The sequence below is a fragment of the Meriones unguiculatus genome, chromosome 19 (genome assembly GCF_030254825.1).
Source record: "Meriones unguiculatus strain TT.TT164.6M chromosome 19, Bangor_MerUng_6.1, whole genome shotgun sequence".
Classification (NCBI taxonomy): domain Eukaryota; kingdom Metazoa; phylum Chordata; class Mammalia; order Rodentia; family Muridae; genus Meriones; species Meriones unguiculatus.
The window spans coordinates 70,607,380-70,631,787 of record NC_083366.1 but is presented as its reverse complement, the minus strand read 5'-3'; the positions used below and the strand labels follow the sequence as shown (position 1 = coordinate 70,631,787).

The 24,408-nt window shown below is 39.3% G+C and overlaps 1 protein-coding gene across 2 annotated transcripts in view; it reads right to left on the bottom strand.

The window, feature by feature from the left end:
• Positions 1–24,408, bottom strand: part of Gucy1a2 (guanylate cyclase 1 soluble subunit alpha 2) — a 267,897-nt gene that overhangs the window by 78,023 nt on the left and 165,466 nt on the right. For both annotated transcript variants that reach the window (XM_060372667.1, XM_060372666.1), the window contains exon 6: positions 20,346–20,489. In XM_060372667.1, coding sequence (XP_060228650.1) covers positions 20,346–20,489 — 144 coding nt within the window. The remainder of the gene's footprint in view (positions 1–20,345; positions 20,490–24,408) is intronic.

The window sequence follows — 24,408 nt, the reverse complement described above, 5'->3', positions numbered from 1 at the left end:
CAGTCACTCTGAGGGACCTCCTAAATGTATTCAGTTTCTTTTGTAGCCTTCTTTTATATGCTTTTGGTTAGGCTTTTGCTTTCAAACTTACAGGTTTTTAATTATTTCTCTAATCATTATCAGTCTCTGGTAGCAAAACAAGGGCTTTAATTCCTATCTTCATTCTCACTGACCCAACAAACAAACAAGCAGCAATAAGCATGCTTTTTCTTTGGTGTAAGTTCAGTTTTTTTTGTTTTGCTTTTTTTTTTTTTAAGTAAAAGCTACAAGAAAATCACTGGAATGTGGGACCTAAGTGTATAGAACCACAGTGATGATTGAACGTAGGAAGTCAGGTCATAGCAGAGGCGGAAAGGCCTTTGAGATAAATGCCCTTCTCTTTCTGCCATATATTACCGTGTGACTGAGGCAAGCCATTTCATTCTTGTGAGCCTGTTTAATTTATAAACTGAAGAAAGTAACATATATATTATAATCAAATTACACATACCTAACATAATTCTGGGAACAAAGTACATTCTGAACAAACCAGTAATACCACAAATGATGTGGTAATGATGACAGTTGAATAAACAAAATGCAGATGACACTCAAGGAAGAAAGTAAGAGCTAATATTTATATTCTCTAGTTTCATTTACTTTGTAAGTGAAGCTTCTGAACCCTGTGGAAGCAAAATTGATTCAGCTCTAATATAAAATCAACACAACTGGATGAAAATATGAATGGAAAGAGTGTATGTCTTTGGGTCCTAAAATGTTACATGAACACATCAACCAAGCCAAGGGACAAGAACCAAAAACATATAGTGATTGATTCTAATATGCATGTTCATGTGATTTCATGGTTGAAAATGGTAGTACGTTGTTGAAATTACACAAGACAGGAAAAGCTGTTGTTTCAAGGGAAAAATTTTTCTCAGGGACTTAGATGGATAAAGCATTACATAAGGACTGTCAGGATACCAAAAAAGAAAAAAAATGGAATTCTAGTTAGAATACTTTCTTCTACACTGAGTTGTGCAAATCTGCAAATCACAGCCTTTCAAGGGTCACAGATGTCCTACAGGACTGTGAATATAGCTTAGTTGCAGATCAGTTGCCCAGAATCCACAAGCCCCAGAGTTCTATCCCCAGAACTGAAAGAAAATTATGTTTTATGAAATGATAAATGAGTAGTAATAGATTTAAAAAGTTAAATTTCTTAAACTTTATGCCTAGAAGAACCTTTAAAATCCTAACAAGAGTTTTTCACAGAGTGGACACTTTGTAGTTGCTTCTACACCAGTCATCCTAGAGATGGCCCTTAACAACAGGTGAGGTTGGCTTTGGAGTTAGTTGATGAGATTATCCCTCCAAATGGAAAGAAAGTGGCAACTGCCTAAAGATTTACCCTGAAGGTGCTTTTTTTCTAAGACTCTTAAGCCTAGATGTAGTCCCAAGGTCCAGCTGCAAACACCAGCCACCTCTGACTTTACCTTCTATCCATTCCTTTAATGTTTATTATTAGTAATTGAAGATAATCAAATGCAGTTGAGATCTCCCAAGAACTTGGTGTTGTCTGGTAGCTTGTTGTTGTTGTTGTTGTTGTTGTGTGTGTGTGTTCTTTCTTGTGAGACAGTGAAACACTTTCTAGGTTGGATATCACCATGAAAGTTCAAGTGCTGATGATTGTAACAGAAGCACAGATATAGATATAGATATTATCAGAATGAATGACCCTGGGGAAAGTTACTTTTTATGGGAAGGTTGGTCCCCTATTCCTGTTCCATGCATCCTTTAACAGTGTCCTTAACCACCACAAACCACCATAGAAAGGCTGGTTGGTTCCCCAGCTGTGACATTGTTACACGCTATCTGACAGCAGGAAGTCAGACAGCCAAGACTGATAAAGACTGGCTGGGTTTTCCCAAATTCTTAGGCTCCCATTTCTTCCAAAGAAAACAAAGAGATAGAAAAGGAATAAAGTTGGTTCTTTTTAACAAATCACTTCATGTTCAGGATTTGGTGGGTGTTTGAATTATTATGATACACCTCCAGAGGATAAAAAAATTATAGGAAATTTTATCTTTTCTAAAAGGAGGTTATGATAACAGATTCTGCTCTTAGGAAACAGAAAGAGCCTTCTTAAGAACAAGTGCCAAAAAATAAGCAGGATGCAAAAGCATCCTGAGGTAGCACAATCTTCCTCTCTACCTCCAGAGAGAAATACCTCTGTGGGATATACACACTCCCTGCCAACACACCAATGAGGACATCCAGAAACAAAGTAGCTGAGGGGAACACATGGAGATGCAGCATCTTGTTATTGAGCCTTTCTGTACTCTTGCCCTTTTTGTTCTTCGTGGAAGCTACACATTCTTTCCCACTTACAGAATCCAAAACACTGGCAGATGAACCCAGAACCATAGACCATGAACCCAAGCAATAATTTTTTCCAATTTTGTCAAAATTCATCATTTTTTGAACTCAGATTGATCAGATGGTCTTTCTTTCTCATGTTTTCACTGTTTGTAGAACCATTCCCTGTGATTTTAATCATATTAATATGTGTTCACTTACCATCTTAGGCAAATTAATTTCATTATATTTCAGTCAGTGTTTTCTAAACCACGGTTTTAGAATTAATCTAGGGATTTAAGAACAGTGACATTTAATTAAATGGAACAGATTTAACACTTGATTTCTACTATTTGTTGGAACTATTTACCATCCCCCACCTACATTGTATTTCTAGTCCCTAGTTCTGAATAAGACTATTTCAGATTTTTACATAAATGGGATTATCTGCAATCTCTTTTCTCTGTGTCAGGCCTCTTTTACCTAATGTCTTATAGATTCACTTTCATTGTCACAAATGACACAATTTCCTGTTTTCAAAGAGTTGAATAGTATTCCAGTGTGTGTGTGTGTGTGTGCTTCTGTTTGTGTGTGTGTGTAGAAATCAATGTTTTACCCTGATAATTGACTGATGTCTTATATCTTAGTAATTTAGCTGTCTGACAAAGATGCCAAAACACACCATAAAGGAAAATAATCTTTAATAAATGATAGTGGAAAAACAATGAAAAATTTAGATGGCTATTTTGTCTACCCTTTCTACGGGCATTACTAAAAAAAAATTTAAAACTTAAGAAAAATATAAAAACTATAAAACTACTTCAAAAGGTATCAGACAAAGGTATTTCCAGTGATTTAAAAAAATCTGAGATTAAAAAAAAGTTAAAAAAAGTATAAATAAATAAATATTTTTCCTTGTATTAGGAAAAAAATCTGAATCTACAGACACAAAGAAAAGTATAAATAAACAAACAGGAAAACTAAATAGTTTTGAACAGAAAAAGAAATAGCCAATTCAATAAAGATGCAATCTATAAATTGGGGCAAAATATTTCCAAATCATACACTGGATGAGAAAATAATGTCGCAATTACCCAAGGAACTCACAAGCTAATTAGTTAAAGGATACAATTCTCTGAAAAATGTTAAATACTTATAGTTTAGACAGAAAATGTCCTGCAGATTTCATGTTCAAAGTTTGTTCTGTCCACAGTTGATTAATCTAATTATTGAAAGATGATCGGATCCTGAACACTTCTCTGAGAGGGTTTACTCTCTCATAAACCAATCAATGAGAGGGTTTGCTGAAAAATTAATTATTTGATAGAATTATCAAAACTATACTGTGAAATATACTTAGAGGATACATCCTTTTTCAGCTCTGCCCTTGCCTGTCTCTCTGCTTTCTAGATGTTATGTGGTAAGCAAGTCTGATTGATCCATTATGTACTTCAGCCAATATGTTTATACATGATCATAGACCCAGAAACAATGGAACCAGGTCACATGCTGAGACTTCTGAAAGCAAGAGCCAAAATAGATCATCCCTCTGTTAAACTAATATTCCTCCTTCAGCTGTTCATCACAGTTATGGGAAACTGACTAAAAGAGCAGAGCAGACATTCCTCAAGGGAACTTAAAGGATCATCAATTGTATTAAAAAGCATCTTTGTCTGCCATTATTAGAGAACCAAATCAAAAAGGCAGCAGAAATGTAGAGAAAGAGACTATTTACAAGTGGTAATTTTGTAAATTTATTGTGAGTAATATTGTAAGGTTATACAGCCATTTTGGATAAATGTATGGAAGCTCTGCAAACAACTGGGAATAAAACTGCCATGAGCCATCTATTGGAATTAAAATCAGTGTGTTGAGAGATGAGAACAACCACATGATCAGGGTCACACTTTTCACTTAACCAAGACATTATCCATGCCATTCTTACTTTCATTGTATGTTTCCTAATGCTACAAGGCAGGTATGGTAACCTGTCCCAGCCTGGGATTTGAAAGGTGGAGTTAGTGTCCTTGGGGTGAAACAGAGGACAGCCAACGGACACAGGTAATTTCCTATCTTTCTCCAGATACAAACTTAAGGGCAACTCTTTCTCTATGTTTTTGTGTGTTTGTTTCAGGAGACTCCGGACATAACGAGGTTCACTGGTTCACAACCTCAACATGAACATGTGCTGTTTCAGGTTCTCCGTCTCAGACTTCACTTTCATGTCTGACCCTGATACCACTCTACAAGTACAGTAATCACAGCCACTGTTTAATGCTAAGTGTATCAAATCACAATCTAACAAGATAGTAAATACTTTCATAAGTTTTAGGAACACGTGTTAAAGATACAGCCTTGCTATAAGAAAATGCAGTTTCGCTATGGGTCTCAGTATCTCCTTCGATACCCTGGTGGGTAGTCTTTCAGAGGTCCTCTGTGGTAGGGTCCTGTCCTGTTCCTTGTCTTCTCCTACTTTTGATATCTATCCTGTTTGCCCTTCTGAATGAGGATTAAGCATCTTCCCTAGGGTCCTCCTTGTTGTTTAGCTTCTGTAGGACTGTAGATTTTAGCATGTTTATCCTATATTATATGTCTAATATCCACTTATAAGTGAGCATATACTATATGTGGCTTTCTGCTTCTGGGATATCTCAATCAGGATGATCTTTTCTAGTTCTCACCATTTGCCTGCAAATATCATGATTTCTTTGTTTTTAATTTCTGAGTAGTATTCCATTGTGCAAATGTACCACAATTTCTGTATCCATTCCTCTGTTGAGAGACATCTGGCTTGTTTCCAGATTCTGGCAATTATAAATAAAGCTGCTGTGAAAATAGTTGAGCAAATGTCCTTATCCAGAATCCTTATGGAAGAAGAGGGAGAGAGATAAACCTGGAGGGGACAAGAAACTCCACAAGGAGAACAACAGAGCCAAAAATAAAAAACCCGGGGCCAGGGGGACCTGAAGAGACCAATACTCCAACCATGACCATGCATGAAGAGGACCTAGACCCTCTGTTCAAAGGAAGCCCATAGGCTGCTCAGTTTCTAAGTGGGTTTCCTAGGAAGGGGAGAAGGGGCTGTCTTTGACATAAATTCAGTGGCCAGCTCTTTGATCACCTCCCCCTTAGGGGTGTGTATGCAGGCTTGCCAGGCTACAGAGGGAGATGATGCAGCCATCCCTGATGAGACCTGATAGACTAGGGTCAGATAGACAAGGAGGAGGTTCTCCCCTATCAGGGGATTAGGGAAAGGGCATAGGGGGAGAAGGGAGAGGGTGGGTGGGACTGGAAGGAGACAAAGGAGGGGGCTGCAGAGGGGAAACAAAGTGAATAAATTGTAATAAATAAATAAATTAAATTAAAAAAGAAAATTCAGGTTAAATGCAAATTGAATAAAAATAAAGACACTCATCATAAATGAAACAAGTTATATAATACCACAAGTGGATGCTAAATAAAAATTAAGTATTTATTTTTTACCAGTAACTCCACAACCACGCTATTTCAAACTGTAGTGATTTTAGTACCTGAGTGAATGTGGAACTTTTTCTACATTTTATTTTCAATAAATTCTTAGGCAGAAATACAGTTTTCCTTTTCCCCATGTATTTTTCTTTTCTGTTCTCTTGAAAAATCCGCAAGGTGTCCTTGAATTACAATAATAGAAATGGATTGGATGGGTCCCAGTTGCCAATCAAATTGATAGCTATAAAATGAAATCAGCCTATCTGCTAAAGGATGAATTTCCAGCTCCTCATTCTAATCACTGGAATGTTTTTTAAATGTAAAGTTGATACTTGGTTAATTCCTTCTAAAGTCATTTCATATTAATTTACATATCTCCATTAAAAGGGTACTCTCTTCATGTTCTGTAAAATATATGTCTAGCCTTATTCTTGATGAACTTTAGACTTTTCACTGAATGGGGTTGAGAATGACAATTCTAATAACCACTGAATGGCAGAAATAGCTTATCTCTCAACCTTTTCTAGCTCTGCCTACATGTCTTTCCCCATGCAAGACACTAAAGTAACCCAAATGGAAAGGATGGAAGGATCAGGTCTATTTCTCAGTCTTGTCATCGGAGGCAGTAAAGAATGTATATGATTGAAGGTGACCGTATAGTTAACCTGAGCCTATGAAAACTTCTCTGAAGTCTTATTGTCCTGTGGTGATGTTATGCATTCTTCTTTAAAAAGTCACATTTCCTACTTCCTGAAATTCTTTTTTGGGGCCTCAAGCTATGGCATAGTTTTCTATGTCTGAGCACTGGCATGGATAATACTATTCTATAACCAGCGATCTATAATGTTGTTATTAACAGATGATATGGAAATACCAGACACGCCTTTTCTTATCAATATTAAAGCATAAACTTATACTTTAAAATGATTTATTTATGTTTATTTTATGTACATTGGTGTTTTGACTGTATGTATGTCTGTATGAGGGTGTCCGAGCCCCTAGATCAGGAGTGACACACAGTTGTGAGCTGCCAAAAGGGTGCTTGGAATTGAACTCAGATCCTCTGAAAGAGCAGTCAGTGCTTTTAACCACTGACCCATCTCTCCAGCCCTTACAAACTTACACTTTTTAAGCTTAAAATACAATATCAACACTATATTTTAAATATGATATCATAATCCAGGTGTGGTGGCACACGTCTTTAATCTCACCACTCAGGAGGCAGAAGTAGGTAGATAGATCTTTGTGAATCAAGGCAGATTAAAGAAGGTATACATTCTTAACAGATATTCTACTACAATAATTGTGCAGAATTTTCTAGTAGCACAAAAATAAGCAGGCAGTACTGAAATGGAGTTGGGCTCAGGGGTATCTTGGCAACTTCGTATAATATGTAGGATTGTATTCTGCCTGTCTCCTTATTCAAAACTCTTATGTTGAAATTCTAATTCTTGTTATCCCGAAATGTAATCATGTTTGATATAGATAAACTCATGTGAAACTCTATATATCAAACACAATGGCCTGCTAAGCCATTATGGCTGGTTCTCTTACAAAGGTAAGAAATTTGTTTGGAAATGTGCAGGCATACTGGGAAAGTGCCATTTTGATTGCAGTGATACGGACCCAAGCCACAGAACTATGAGAGTCAAGAACAATTCTTTCCAAGAATCTCTAAGGTAAGTATGGCCATGGCAGCTTCTTGACCTCAGACCTGCAGCCTACATTATTGCGAGACAATGAATTCCAGCTGTACTGAGCCACAGACTGTAAGTGTTCATGATGGCTGCCAAAGCAAACTGATGCAACCAGCTACATGGACAGTATAAGGAGAGACATAACTTTGGACATCACAGTAATCCATGTGAATGGCAGAACAATAAACAGCAGAAGAGCAAGGGGTAATAATCAGGGAAGTCACTGGAGCTGAAATTCCAGGACGAGTTAGCGACGTAGTCATAGCAACAGTCTAAAATTAAAACGGCATTTACACGAGCCCGACGTTTTGCACTTGTCACGCTTTATCCTATCAGGATATCTTAAGATTTGTGAGTAATATTTGTAACTTGATAATACCCACACAAGGTACACAAAGTTATATTACACTAATTAACTCTACTGACATGTTTGAAGATAGCAAGAAATGGGAATACGTCACAACTGAAGATGTTCCGTCTTCAAGACGCTTGTTTTTGAGACAGGGTCTTACGTAGCCCAGGCTACCATTATCTGTGTCGCTGACGATGACCTTGAATGTTTGTGTTTTCCTGGGTTCCTTTAAGAGATTTATTCATTTCCTCCTAAGAGCTACTTATATCTTCATACAGGATATTTTCAGGTCTTTTTTTTTTTCATGGCTTCATCTGTGTTAAGATATCCAGGGCTTGGGTGGTAGGGTGGCTGGGCTCCAGTGACGATACATTACCCTAACTGTTATTGATTATGCTTGTACACTGGTGTCTAGGCATCTTGGATTGGGATGATTAGAGGTCTAATTTATAACACCTCTTTTTATCTGTTAGGTGAGTGCTTTGTTTTATGGTTTCTGCTTTCTCTCTGTACTTTAGCAGAGTGTGGTGGCAATGAGCTGGGTTGTACAAAATTTTATATGTACCTGTTTCCTTGTCTTGCTCAGCTGGTGTGTTCCATGGGAAAACCTGCTCCTGTTGGAGGCTGGGAAAAAATGATGAATTGGGGGAAAACAAAGTCGAAGAAGAAGATATTTGTGAACCATTGGGCATGGAGGTTAGAGAGGAAACAGATACCTAAGGAAGTTTTCTGCTACATAGGTGGGGATGAGACTCAGTTACTGTGCCTAGAACAGAAGGAGAGGTATGGATCATCTTACTTGTTTCCCTTGCAGGAGCAGCACTTAAATTAACAGGTCATGCCTAATGGGTTGGGGACTGGGCAAAAGAATGAATCGGGGGAAGGAAGTTAGAAAAGGAAGATCTGTGGAAGCCACAGAAGATAGGGATGGAGGGCAAAGAAGGTCACCACAGCTATTCCGTTGCAGATCTAGGAATGAGACGGGGAGACTGGATCTAGGAGAATCGAGGAAGAAGATAACATCTGAAGTCGTCTGTCTGGGTTTCTAGCACGGCCTGTGGATTAGTGGGCGCGCCTGCTGGAGTTGGAGGATGGGATACAGTTGGGATATAGTGATTGCGTCAGTGGAGGAAGGCTGAGAGAACGCGGTCTAAGCGATCCACAGTGCTTGAAGGGGGAAGGCTGTAGCTGGTGTTCTCTTCCATAGCTAGATATCAAAATGCTGTCTTTAGATGTGTGCTTACTGTACCTGTAATAAGATGTCCTCTAAAAATTCAAATTTAAGAAAGTTTATTATTGTTAGTTATTCACAACTGAATTTGTTGAACTACTGCAGAATTCTCCTTTTGTGAATTAACTTTGGTCCCACCAGGGATAATCTATCAGAGAGAGAAAAGGGTTTCTTGGGCCCCATTCAGCTAGAAAGCTGAATTCACCATATAAAAAGTCCAATTGGCTTTTTATAGACAGTAGCAAAGCAGAAATCATCTGAGGCATGTAGGAGAACATACTTGAGTCTAGACTCTGGCTTGAACTGGCCATCTGAACAATGACATCATCGGATGGATATATTTGCCTGAAGCAAGTGTGAACGTCGGTACAGAGACCTACTGGAGCACACTGACAGTTTCCAACTTAAAGCAAGTGTTTGCCACGTTTTGCCAGATGCCTACAGGCATAAGCAGTCTCAAAACAACAGGGGAAGTCTCATCCAGATTGTTGACTTATGTCACATTGCACCTCTCATAGATGATGTACCTTGAACAACTGCTATAATTTGTGCTCTATAAGATGGGCATTGTACAAAATTGTCTTTTTGTGAATTAATTTTGAATTAACAAGCTAAAGGGAAAACCCAAAATTATTGATGTAACAGGTAATCTGTGTTGTCAGTCTGAATGGACTTAGAATCATCATAGAAAGACATTCTAAAATACCATCCTTTGGACTGTTGTCCGGAACTGAATAAAAAAAGCAAACTGAACACCAGCACTCAGTTTTCTGTACTGCATGACTACAGCCACCACCTGGCCCTCTGGCTCATAGCTCTGATACCACGCTTCTCCATTATCATGGACTGTTTCCCTTAGAACTCTAAACAAAAATAAACTCTTTTTTTTCCTTAGATTGCTTCTTTTCAGATATTTTGTAATAGCACAGAGAAAATAGAACAATATCTCTTACTGCAGGCATATGGACATCATAATATGTCATAATTTCACTATATCACCATAACATCAGTTCTACTTCACTTCATTATACTTTTGATAGCAAAGTTGTTCATTTTTCTCAAGTACTAAAGGCAAAAAATGAATACAGACATATTTAATATTTTCAAAAGGACACAATTCAGATTATGTAATTTCAGACAAAGAGGCATATGAGAAAAAACTAGGAGAAAAAGAATCAGGTGTACTACTAATCAATTCAGGTACTTAAGCCAAACTACTTGCTTGAACAGTTAGTAAATGCTCTGGCAAAATATGACTACATTGATGTTCAAACCAAAGCACAAAAAGGGAGCTAAAACCTCCCAAAAATATCATGTTAACTTTAAAAAAATGAAGGAGCATGAAAAATATATAATGCTCATCAATGTAAAAACAATTAAACAAAATTCTCCACTTTCTATAGTCAATGGCAAATTCAAATTCATTGAGCATATATATATGTGTGTGTGTGTGTGTGTGTGTGTGTGTGTGTGGCTGTGTGTGTGCATATATACATATATATATATATATGTGAGTGTGTGTGTGTATAGAATTTGAAATATCTCCTGTTAATAAAAAATTATAGTTTGAGATATTTTCACCCTACAATGGAGCAAAAAGGCTCAATGCCAAAGTTGACTAGTATTGGTGAAAAATAAATTATCTTCTAGACTAAAGGCTTTCAAGTCAGCTTAATTGCTGCTCTATTTTTTCTTTTTTTTAAATAATAATAAAGTAAAATACATAAGATAAAACAAAAGTAAACAATTGTTTGAGATTTGATACATGTATATATTGTTTTCTGATCAAATCCACTCCCTGGTCCACCTGTTCTACATCTCTCCCTACTCCTCCACCATGTCCCTTGCAACTTCATGTGTTCTTTTAACAACTCCACAGGGTCCTCTTACTGCTTCCTGTATGTGCATGGGTATAGGACCATTTTCTCAAGCAGAGGTAGCCTCTCAGGGACTGCTTTGCTGAAGAAAACTGAATCCCCCTCCTTAAGTTGACACCAACTGACAATAGCACCCCAGAAAGTGTCAAGACTTCATGGGCCCCTTGAGCTTTCAAAGGTCTTGCACATGATCTTAGGAGTCATGAGGATGGAGTCCCAAACTTGCCTGATGTTTAAGGCTAGGATTTGAAAACCCAGAGAAGCCCTGTCTTTTCCACTTAGGACAGTGGACAGAGGAAAGTTCTGTTTTCCTACTGTAGCCCTTCAACTATTATCACTGTATTGGAGCTCATTCCTTTCTGTTATCTGCCTCACACACCAAGGCTCCAACTTCTGTTCTTTTAAACATTGAAGTGCCTACATTAACAAGACCAGAAGGCACTCCCCATCATCAAGGTACCACTACATCTGCTCACTCTTTTTCACTCAGAATTTTCAGTGTTTTCTCTTTCTGGTACTGTAGTTTCATTTTTCCTTTCTGAGATACCCACTTCATAAGAGTTTATTTACCGATTTTTAAATTTTGATTTATTCATTTTACATGCTGGTCATAACCCCCTCCTTCCTCTCCTCCCAGTCCCATCTTTCCTCTCTTGTTTCTCCTATGCCCCTCCCTTACTCCTCAGAGAAGGGGACCTCCCTCCCCCTTCGGTAACCCCCCCCCAGCATATCAAGTTGCATTTAGACTGAGCACATTCTCTTCCCCTGTGGTCTGGGTAGGGAGCCCTGCCAGGAGAAAGTGGTCAAAAAACAGGCAACAGAGTTCATATCAGAGTCATCCCCATTACCCTTACTAGGGATCCTATATGAGGACCCAGCTGCCCATGAGTTACATCTGTGTAGAGAGCCTAGGTCCAGCCCATGCCTGATGGTCCTTGCTTGGTGCTTCAGTCTCCACAGGCCACCCCCTGGGTCCTGGTTAGTTGGCTCTGCTGGTCTTCTTGTGGCGTTCCTGTCCTCTCTGGATCCTGCTGTCCTTGCCTCACTCTTCCACAAGACTCCCTGTGCTCCCTCCAATGTTTAGCTGTGAGTCTCTGCATCTGTTTCCATCAGGGGCTAGATGGAGACCTTTAGAGGATACCTAAGCCAGGCTCCCATCTGCAAGCATTGCAGTGTCATGCGTTAGTGTCAGGGGTTGGCTGTCTCCATGGGGTGAGTCTCAGGTTGGGCCAATTATCTCTACTTTATTTTTGTTCCTGCATATCTTGTAGGCAGGGCAAATTTTGCATCATAGTTTTTGTGGATGGGTTGGTGTTCCCATTCCTTCACGAAGAGTCATGTCTTAGTGAAGAAATGGTGACCTCTCCAATCTTCATGGCCCGTTCCTAGGAGTCTCAGCTAGAGTCACCCTCATATCCTCCCAGGAGTCTACCCTGACATAAGTCTCCAGCTTGTCATAGCAAAGTCCTCACACAAGGTTTCTCTTCTCTGTCTTCCACCTCCAGCTCTCCTAAGGTCTGATATCAAATTGATCCTCTTTTCTCTGTTTCCTCTTTCACACTGTTACCCCTTTTCAACCAATTCCACTATCTATTCTATTTCTACTTTGAAGTGGGAGTAAAGCATTCTCCTTTGGGTCTTCCTTGTTACTTATCTTCTTTGGGTCTGTGAGCTGTAGTATGGTTATCCTGTGGCTAAAATCCACTTATAAGTGAATACATACCATGTGTATCTTTCTGGATCTGGGATACCTCACTTTGGATGATCTTTTCTAGTTCCATCCATTTGCCTGCAAATTTCATGATTTCTTTGTTTTTAATAGCTGAGTAGTATTCCATAGTGTAACTATACCACAATTTCTCTTTCCATCCTTTGGACATCTTGGTTGTTTCCAGATTCTGGCCATTACAAATAGAGCTGTTATGAACATAGTTGAGTAAGTGTCCTTGTTGTATGGTAGAGCATCTTTAGGGCATAGTCCCAGGAATGGTATAGCAGAGTCTTAAGGTAGAGCTATTCCCAATTTTCTGAGAAAGGGTCAGATTTTTTTTCCAAAATGGTTGTACAAGTCTGCACTTCCACCGACAATGGAAGAGTGCTCTCCTTTCTGTCCATTGTCGCCAGCATGTGCTGTCACTTGTGTTTTTGACCTTAGCCATTCTGATGGGTATAAGATGGAATCTAAGAGTCATTTTGATTTGCATATGCATTCTGATGACTAAGGACATTGAACATTCCATTAAGTGGTTCTTGGACATTTGAGATTTCTCTGTTGAGAATTCTTTGTTTAGCTCTGTATCACATTTTTTAATTTTATTTTTAATTTTTATTAATTACAGTTTATTCACTTTGTATCCCCCCTGTATCTCTCTCCCTCCTCCCCTCTCAATCCCATCCTCCTTCCCCCTTCTCCACTAATGCCCCTACCCAAGTCCACTGTTAGGGGAGGACTTCCACTCCTTCCTTCTGATCCTAGTCCTTCAGGTCTCATCGGAAGTGGCTGCATTGTCTTCCTCTGTGGCCTGGTAAGGCTGCTCTCCATTCAGGGGGAGGTGATCAAAGAGCAGGCCAATCAGTTCATGTCAGAGACAGTCCCTGTCCCCATTACTAGGGAACCTACTTGTACACTGAGCTGCCATGGGCTACATCTGTGCAGGGGTTCTAGGTTATCTCCATGCATGGTCTTTGGTTGGAGTATCAGTCTCAGAAAAGACCTTTGTGCCCAGATTTTTTGGTTCTGTTGCTCTCCTTGGGGAGCTCCTGTCCTCTCCAGGTCTTATTATCTCCCTGTTCTTTCATAAGATTCCCTGCACTCTGCCCAAAGTTTGGCTATAAGTCTCAGTATCTGCTTTGATACCCTGCAGGGTAGAACCTTTCAGAGGCCCTCTGTGGTAAGCTCTTGTCCTGTTCCTTGTTTACTCCCTCTTCTGATGTCCATCCTCTTTGCCTTTCTGAGTGGGGATTGAGTATCTTAGCCAGAGTCCTGCTTCTTGATTAGCTTCTTTAGGTATACAGATTTTAGTATGTTTATTCTACATTTTTACATTGGATTATTTGGTTTGTTGGTATTTAATTTCTTGAGTTATTTATATAGTTTAGATATTAACCCTTTGTCAGATGTAGGGTTGGTGAAGATATTTTCCAAATCTGTAGGCTGCTGTTTTGTTATGTTGAGGTATCCTTTGCCTTACAGAAAATTTTAGTTGCATGAGGGCTCATTTGTTAATTGCTGACCTTACAATCTGAACTGTTGGTGTTCTTTTTAGAAAGTAGTCTCCTGTGTCGATGATTTCAAGGCCTTATCAGGTCTTATCATGACTGGCTGTAGTGTCTTCTTATGTGGCCTGGCAAAGCTGCTCCCACCTCAGGGGGAGGTGATCAAAGAGCCAGCCCCTGAGTTCATGTCAGAGACAGTCCCTGTTCCCTTTGCTAGGGTACAATGACTTGGATACTGAGCTGCTGTGGGCTACATCTGTGCAGGGGTTCTAGGTTATATCCATGAATGGTCCTTGGTTGGAGTATCAGTCAAGAAAAGACCCCTGTGCCCAGATACAGGAAACAGGACAGGCGCCTACCACAGGGGGCCTCTGAAAGATTCTACCTAGCAGTGTATCAAAGCAGATGCTGAGACTCATAAACAAACCTTGGGCAGAGTACAGGGAATCCTATGAAAGACGAGGTGGGGGGATAGTAAGACCTGGAGAGGACAGGAGCTCCATAAGTCTCGTATTATTAATGTGTTTGGATAGATATATGATTTAAGCTTTAATAATGCTTCTGTTACAAATGCAGGAGGCCTTGTATTGGAATGAACATAGATGTTCATGATTGTGATGTCCTCCTGGTGGATTTTTCCTTTGATGAGAATGAAGTGTTCCTCCCCATATCTTGTGATTAATTTTTGGTGAAAGTCTATTTTATTAGCTATTAGGATGGCTACTACAGCTTGCTCCTTAGGTCCATTTGCTTGGAAAACCTTTTTCCAGACCTTTTTCTCTGAGGTAGTGTGTATCATTGTTGTATTGCTGTATTTCTTAAATACAGCAGAACGTTGGATCCTCTTTCCACAACCATACTGTTAGTCAGTGTCTTTTTACTGGAGAGTTGAGTCCAGTGATGCTGGTAGATATTAGTGACCAGTAACTGCGGAGTTGGTGGTGATAACGTGTTTCTGTACTTGTTTTCTCTCCCTTTTTTGTTGTAAAGGTATCTTTATCCTGTGCTTTCTTGGGTGTAGTTGATCTTGTTGGGTTGGAATTTTCCTTCTAGTATCTTCTGTAAGACTAGGTTGCAGGCATTAGACTTTTTTATACTTGATTTACATGGGAATTTTTTAACCATCTGAAAATATAATAATACAGATGTAATGACTATTCCACACTCCACATTTATTCTTCTTTAGAAGGAACCTATTTTTTTTCTATTTTAAATGAAGAGAAAATTGGAAGTTTTCTTGTTCTTTTTTTTTTTTTTTAGTTTGAACTAGTTATATTGTAATTCTACTAGAAAACTGTCTGTTTTTTCTTTTGCTTAGTCTTATGAGCCTATTATTTTTATTTATTTGTATGTTTGTTTGTTTATGTTTTATTCACTTAATATTCTGGTTGTAGCCTCATCCCTCCTCCCATCCCAGTCCCATTCTCCCTCCCTCCGTGTCCCTCCTTGTCTATTCCTCAGAAAGGAGAGCTCCCTTTTCCATCCACCCAGCTCATCAAGTTAAATCAGGATTGATCATGTCCTCTTCTTTTATGGCCTGACAGGCCTAGTGGAAGTTATCAAAAAGCCGGCAAGTGAGTCCATGTCCCACGCAGTCCCCACTTCCCTTACTAGAGGACCCACATGAGGCCTAAGCTGCCCATCTGCTACACCTTTATAGGGGGCCTAGGCCCAGTTCCTGCACAGTCTTTGGTTGATGCTTCAGTCTCAATAAGCCCCTCTGGGACATGGTTAGTTGGCTCAGTTGGTCTTCTCGTGGAGTTCCTGTCACCTCCAGGTCCTTTTCTCTTCCCACCCACTTTTCCACAAGCCTCCCTACATGTCACCTAATATTTGCCTGTGAGTCTCAGCAGCTGTTTCGAGCGCTGTTGTATAGAGTCTCTCAGAGGACAACTCTGACAGGCTCCTGTCTGCAAGTTTTGCAGAATATCCTTAATAGTATTAGGAATTGGCACTCTCCCATAGGATGGGCCTTTGGTTGGGCCAGGCATTGGTTGGGGCTTCCCTCAGCCTCTGCTCTACCTTTATCCCTGCACATCTTATTGGCAGGGTAAATTTGGGGTCAAAGTTTTTGTGGGTGGTTTGATGTTCCCCTCCCTCTACTAGGAAACTAGTCTAGTTAGTGTCCTCTTGAGTCTCTATGCCTCTGCTACTAGCAGCCTCTGCTTGAGTCCCGGGAGCCTACCCTGACTTAGGTCTCCAGCTTGCCAGAGAGGCGCATCTTCTCAGCTTCTCTTTTCTCTGCAGGCCTCTGTCCTCTCTCCCCTGCCCTCCCCGTTTCTGATCTCCGCCCACTTAACTCTCTGTGTCCCCTCTCCTACCTTTTTTCCCTCTTCAGCCGCTACCTCTATCTATTCTTTTTCCTCTTCCAAGTGAGATTTATGCATCCTCTCGTGGAGTGGGAGGATCCTACTCTGATTCGTCACTCTTTCTGCCAGTCAATTAGACATCACTTTCAAACATGGGTGCTTCCTTCTACAAACTAACTTTATCTTCATTGTTTGGGATTAAAAGTATGTATGACTATACCTGGACCTAAGCTTTTCTTTGACTGATACTTACTCTATACCAGGCTAGCCTTGAACTCAGATCTGCTTGCCCATGTCTGCTGGAATAAGGGTGTGTTTGTATTACAGCAGGATCACACACACCTAGAAGACTTCGGTGTGATCTCTTACCAGAGCAGCCATGCTCTGAATTAAAGTTCCACAACACTATAAATTAGTAACAAAGCTGGGATTGTTAAGGTGGTTTTATTATTTTGAATTCTATTTCTCCAGTCTTATTAAATCTTTATGAATATTTTCTCTTATAATTTAATAAGATTATCTGACTCATGAGATGGTTTAAATGTCACAACATACAGATGGGAATACTGAGGGCCACCCTATAAAATATAATGCCCTGGTCCTGATCACCACAGTTTGTTAACATTGATGCTGAGATCAGCTTCAAGCATTAAAACCTCTATTATTAAACTCAATATACAATGAAAATTTCACATATTAAGTTTGCCAAGCTGATAGGCTTAAAAGTTTCAGTGTGTGGTGGCTCGCAGTAGAGCAGAGACTGCATTTCCGTGGTGTAATTTCCCTGTATAATGGGAAGTACCATTCATAAACTTAAAAGCTCTAGGATGACAACTTCAAGGTTTCTTCTTAAGGTTCCATACCACCCTAGTAGAACCACAGTAAGAGCATCCAGAGGCCTCTACTTCCAAAACACTCACACATAAGCATCGAGGCACCCGTGAAAACAATGAGGTAAACAATTTTGACTGTGTTCACTTCCCTTATTACAGACCCCTCGTCAATCTCACTCTTTCTTTCAATTTCAGGACAGTAGCTTTTTTTTAAATTTGCATTTTTTTTCTGTCAGTGCAGGGATCTATAAAGAGCTGTTTTTACTCTGTAGATTATAAACTTTGACTGAATGGAGTAACATGGAATTCTTAGATGACACGTCACCCTTTTCTACACCCACTCACACTTATGTCACCAGCAAACGTCATTAATTTTCCCAGTTGTATGGTATACTAAGGTATAACGTCTTATGTTATTCGTTCACGCAAAAGTTTTCTCAATTGAACCAATTACAGAAAATGTTCCTGTAAATAACCTTGTATGTGATTTCTGCTACATACAGTCATAAGCACATCCTAGGGCAAACCTCAAGGAGAAGATTTGCTGAGTGTTACGACATTCACAAATTAAACTTTCCTGTTCCCAAGTGGACTGCACCAGTAGCACTGCCCAGCAGCTGTCATTCAGAATCATTCTTCCGGCTCCTCTCCACAGCGACACTGCCAGAGGCTGACTGGTGAACCAGGCTGGCTGGAAAAGTGCTGTTCCGTAGTGTTATTATGTATGTGACTTTAATTACTGATGAGGTTAACTAATATTATTTTTATTAATTATATATGTTTTAAAATTCTGGTGGCTTTCTGGTTGCTCATTACTCTCTTCAGTGAAAAGAAAGGTATTGTAGCAAAATTTATACAACTCTCCTTTTATGATAAGTGTTATTTTTTTATCTTATTTTACCATGTATCTTTTTCTCCTTTAAGTCACTAGTTACATATTTATGCTTTTATGCTGCAGTGTTTTTACATTGGTCTGTCCTGGAATTGAATTACATACAAAACAAATTTCAGATTTATTTCCCCCACATGATTTTACAATTGTCCCCATTTATTCAATTATTCATCTTTAATCCCACTAACCAATGTCTCTTTTATAGTCACATGCCCTTCTCCTCTGAATCACTTCAGTATTATCTAGAGACATTTAGTTTTATATTCCTTTTTATCATCTTTTCTAGAATTCTTTAGGACTCATTTGTCTGACAGCTGGTTAGTGTCTTTTAATAGTTCTAGTAAACATTTTCTTTTTTACTTTTATTTTTGCATTCCTTGTGTATCTCAGTTCAAATCCCACTGAATACAGATGCATTTCCTGATCATTTTTGCTGCATCGTTTATATATTTTGCATTTCTCACTCCATTGTTCTTATTGACTCACTTCTGCTTATCTGGTCTCATTACTAACAAATTTTTTTTTCAGTACTAATTTTTAGCCTACTTATTCTGCTCCATTTGTGTATTACAGGCTTCAGAGCCCACTCAAGTTCTCTCTCCATTGTTAACATAGTGTGTTGATGAATAAAAGCATATCCGTCACTTTTCAAATCTTTTTCCTTTTTCACACAGCTTCTCTTATTTAACTGTATTAAATAGTGTCAGTTTGATTCTTTCTGGTAATTTTGATATGTAATAGTGTTGCTGGTTTTGACCCATTTATGGTTTCTTTAGGTTTTTATGCAAAATATTTCTCTCTCTCCTTCCCTTCCTCTATCCATCTCTCTTTCTCTCTTTCTCTCTCTCTCTCTCCCTCTCTCCCTACCTACCTATTATCTATCATATCTACCATCTATCCTCTCTTTCCCTCTCTCCCTTCCTCTTCTTTTTTCCTTCCCTCTACTCTCTCCTTCTTATCTGTTTGACAAGGATTTGTAGTAATAACAATTCTGGGATTACTCTTTTGATATTGACAGAAACACAATTAGATAAACTTAGTCATTCTTAGAGACGAACCGAGCCATTTATTTGTACAAGACAATAATACTACTATAAAGCTGCAATGCCCAAGGGACAGGTCTGCTGCTGTTTTTCAAGTTACTTTGGTAAGTATCCCTAAGAAGTAAGCTTTTTTTTTTTTTATTTTATTTTTTTTATCAGTTACATTTTATTAACTCTGTATCCCAGCCGTGTCCCGATCCCTCATTCCCTCCCAGTCCCTCCCTCCCTCCCTCCCTCATCTCCACCGTGCCCCTTTCCAAGTCCACTGATGGGGGGGACCTCCTCCCCATTCATCTGATCCTGTTTTATCAGGTATCTTCAGGACTGGCTGCAAAGCCCTCCTCTGTGGCCTAACAGGACTGCTCCTCCCTTCGGGGGTGGGGAGACCAAAGAGCCAGTCATTGAGTTCCTGTTAGAAATAGTCCCTGTTCCCCTCACTTTGGGAAACCAATTGGTTACTGAGCTACCACAGGCTACATCTGAGTGGAGGTTCTAGGTTATGTCCATACATGGTCCTTGGTTGAATGTCAGTCTCCTGAGCGCATCTGAAAGACTCTAACTAGCAGTGTTTTCAAAGCAAAGACTCATGACCAAACCTTTGGCAGAGTACAGGGAATCATAAGAAAGAAGGGGAGTTAGTCTGATGGGGAAAGGATAGGAGCTCCACAAGGACCAAATATATCTGGGCACAGGGTCTTTTCTGAGACTGACATTCAACCAAGAAGTAAGCTTTACAACGGAAAAAATCACAGAACTCTGAGGTCCAGACCCTCATGAGCGACACTGGACTTTTATTCCTGATTTTCCTCATCAGCCTCACTGACATTAAGGCCTTTTCCTTGGTCAAATTCTTCCATTCTTTTTTTTTTCTTTCAGTTCATGGTAATTTGTCTTTCACATCCCTTTTTATTTACGCCAACATGGCCTATGAGGTTGCACTAGTAATTCTCTGTCTTGTCTAGATTTATCAACTATAGTAAGTACAATTCAGAAGGAATTTCTGAATACCACATCCATCCCCGCATGCCCAGCTAAAGGTTCGTTAAAAGGTTCGGTTTTTTTCTTCTTCACATCAGCTTGTTGAGCTTACCTGAATGGGTCTTCCATCGGGGGTCAGAACCTCTTCTGACAGCTCCATCATCTTTAAGGCCATCAGAGCGATGGGCTTGGCGTGGCTCAGGCTCTTCCTGTGCAGCCCTGCGGCAACACAGTATGCGTCTCCTATTGTCTCCACCTGCAGTAACCAGACAAGCCGAACATGTAACGATGAGCCAGGAGAGAAACACACCGCTATCTGCAGTCAAAATAGTGCTGAAAAACATGCCAAGGAAACAGTAACAGATTAAGCAATTAGACAACTGCGTGTAATCACAGTAGAGTTTGCCCACAGTGCCAGTCAAATACTCATGTCTCATTCCAGGGGTTCATTATCCCTATAGATGATATTAGGGATGAGTGGAATCTGATTATCCCTCCAAAAATAGAATTGTCAGTATTTTACCTAGATGACTCAAATGATGACTCTTTCAAATGGCATCCTTATATATTCTTCAAACTTGTGGTTGTACTTTCAAAACCTTTTGTTTTTTTATCTTCAATTTTCCTACCTTTCCAATTGCCCCAAACTTGAATGTTGCATGCATCTGTAGTTTGATGTCAGGTCTGATTTTACTTATTCTTAATAATTATAATACCAAAATTTATTAAATTCATACTTCATGCCATTAATCAAGCTAAACACTTTATATGCATTATCTAATATTAAGTAAAATGAGCAGAAATAAAATTATATGTGATTTGAAAAATGTGAAATAAGAAGGCAAAAACAGTCACAATTATGCAAGAACATAAATAATTATCAGTTCTTGTTATTGTACTCTTCTGGCCCTAATTCCATTGTCAGGATTCATTTTAATTAGTTGTTGCTGTTTAATTATTTAAGATATTTATCCAATATTAAATGACCCCGATTTCCAAAGCTTTATTGTGAGGTCATCAACAGTTCTAACTGCTATAGTTAAATGTAGACTCCTGTGTCCAGCTTTGAATGGGGCCTAAAGAGATCCAAATTTGGGTCCTGGTACAATAAGTACTGTGATCAAATGAGCATTCTTCCCAGGCCTAATCCCTTTTATTTTAACACATTTTTAAGTTTTTCAAGGCTTCCAGCTATGTACTTTGAAATTAATTCATTTTTTTTCAGGAATCAAAATGAAAGGGGAGTAATTTATTAGTATGAATTACATGGCTTTGCAGCCAGTTTAAACATACATTTTCCCGATATTGTTATTTAGGATAACTATTGTGACTTTAGGTATTTGGAAGGTAAGTGTTTTGAAACACTTACATGGTGTGATGTGACTATCTTAACATAAGTCTGATGAACTTATATGTATACTCTGTACGCCTTTATTTCTCCGCGTATTTATTCCATAGAGTGTTCATACAGAGTTTACACTAGTTCACCTCATTAGTTCACCTCATGAGATAGTGCCTATATAATTAATCTTTATCAATGCTTTTCTGTGTGAGAGAGACTTTGGCACATTTGTGTGGTTATACACATGTGAGTAGGTACATATGTGCACATGTCAGCCTCAGATATTAGTCCTCAGGAGTGATCTATCTTGTTTATTTCAGAGAGGATCTCTCATTGCCCTGGAGATCATAGATGTAACTAGGATAGCTGTTTATCAAGGCTCAAATACCTCAGCAATATTTAATGTCAATATTAAACAGCAATATTTAATGTCATCAAAGCAAGTGCTTCAAGTGTAAAACTCAGGGCTATCTACAACAATTGCCTAGCTTGTCTTGAGGTCCAGTTATTTTCATAAGGTGCAAGGACTTATGTTTTCTCAAACATGAAATGAGCTGAAAATACTACACTATTTCCTCAACAGTTCCCTCTGTCTAAACAAGGGAACACGCCTATCCAGAACCCTTCCTGAGCTCTCTCTGTCTTCCAGTCTATTTACAGATGAAATAGACATTCCAGAGTTTTCAGAATCATAGGTTACAACTCCTAGGTCAAACATACCCATAAGCATAAGTGTACACACACACACACACACACTCACCAATATGCACACACACATATGGGCACACGCAGGCACACACATACATACGTGCACCTGCATGCATTTGTGCACACACACTCTCACACACACATACTCACGCCTCAAGTGCTAAGAATGCTGTGGCATGGAACACAGCCAATGATCCTAAGTTTGTTGAGTTCCAATAAAATATTCCAAGTAAATTATACAAAATGCTTCAGAGATTTGAAAGGAAACAATTTTAACTAAGGGCTGACTGATAGGGCTGCCTCAAAAACATGCGTTCACTTTTTAAAAACAATAAATCTAGTAACAGTCATTTGGTTGATGTTTCTGACCCAAATACTGCCTTTTAGCGTGTCTTTACAGTGCTCAGTGAATACAGAGTCCTAAAGGAGGTCATGGATATAAATAGCACAGCAATTTGGCCTGGGAACTATTCCCAAGTGTTCTCCACAGATTCCAAATGACTGCTTATCACAGAGAGGGCTCTTTTCCTGATAAACTTTGAGTAAGTGTATCTACTACCTAGATCCATCCAAGGACTATCAATTGTGTGGAATATATTGATGCCAGGGTCCAGATCACTAATAATAGAGATCATTGATATTGAATCATGTTAGAGAAGAAAAAATACTGCACAGCTTTGCTTTAAATTTGGGAGATTCAGTTTTACTCATCGGAGTAACAGTCCTGTGAGATTTTCAACAAATGGATGCCAATTTACAGCCACTCTGACCACTGTCCTTCAAATTTACTACATGTTCCTATCAAAAGGAACAGCATGACGCTCTTCGCAGACGTCCTTTACCTTCTGCCACCGTGTGTGCACTGAAAGTACTGTTCTGTCTGGAGTCCACCAACCCATCCTGTGCAGGAGAATTCGCAAGTGTCTATTTCAGGGCCAGTGTGACTGCTCACACTGATGACCAGAGTTCAGTCTCTGGGTCTTACACACACTCCTACGCTCTTTTCTGACTTCCACAGTCATACCATAGCTTGTGGTACCTGCGGTCACACACACATGCAATAGTATGTTCTTTTTAAGAGAAAATGTCAATTATTTGTAGATACTACTCAGTAATTAAAAAGAAGAAAATTATGAAATTTGCAGGCAAATTATGGGAACTCGAAAAGACCATCCTGAGTGACATATCTCAGAAGCAGAAACACACAATGGTATATACTTACTTATAAGTGGATATTAGACATATAATATAGAATAAACATACTAAAATCTGTACACCTAAAGAAACCAATCAAGAAGGACCCTGCATAAGATGATCAATCCTCATTCAGAAAGGCAAAGGAGATGGACATTGGAAGAAGAAGAAAACAGGCAACAGGACAGGAGTCTACCACAGAGGGCCGGTGAAAGACTTTACCCATCAGTGTATCAAAGCAGATGCTGAGACTCATAGCCAAACTTTGGGCAGAGTGCAGGGAATCTTATGAAAGAAGGGAGAGATAGAAAGACCTGGAAGGGGACAGGAACTCCACAAGAAAAGCAACAGAACCAAAAAAACCAAACAAACAAACAAAAAAAAACCAAACAAACAAAAAAAAAACTGGGCCCAGCAGTCTTTTCTGAGACTGATACTCCAACCAAGGACCATGCATGGATACATGGAGATAACCTAGAACCCCTGCACAGATGTAGCACATGGCAGCTCAGTGTCCAAGTGGGTTCCTTAGTAATGTGAACAGGAACTGTCTCTGACATGAACTCAGTGGCTGGTTCTTTGATCACTTCCCCCTGGTTCTTTGAGGGGGGAGCAGCCTCACCAGGCCACAGAGGAAAACAATGCAGCTAGTCCTGAAGAGACTTGATAGGCTAAGGTTAGAAGGAGGGGAGGTGCTCCTCCCCTATCAGTGGACTTGGGGAGGGACTTGGGAGGAGATGAGGGAGGGAGAGTGGGATTGGGAGGGACTGACAGAGGGGGCTACAGTGGGGATATAAAGTAAATTAACTGTAATTTATAAAAATATAAACAAAAATTTAAAAAGTGAAAAAAAAAAGAAATTTCTGATTACCAGACTTTTAAGTATATTCTCAGAGAATGTTGAATGCCTGTCATATTTCCCATGAACACT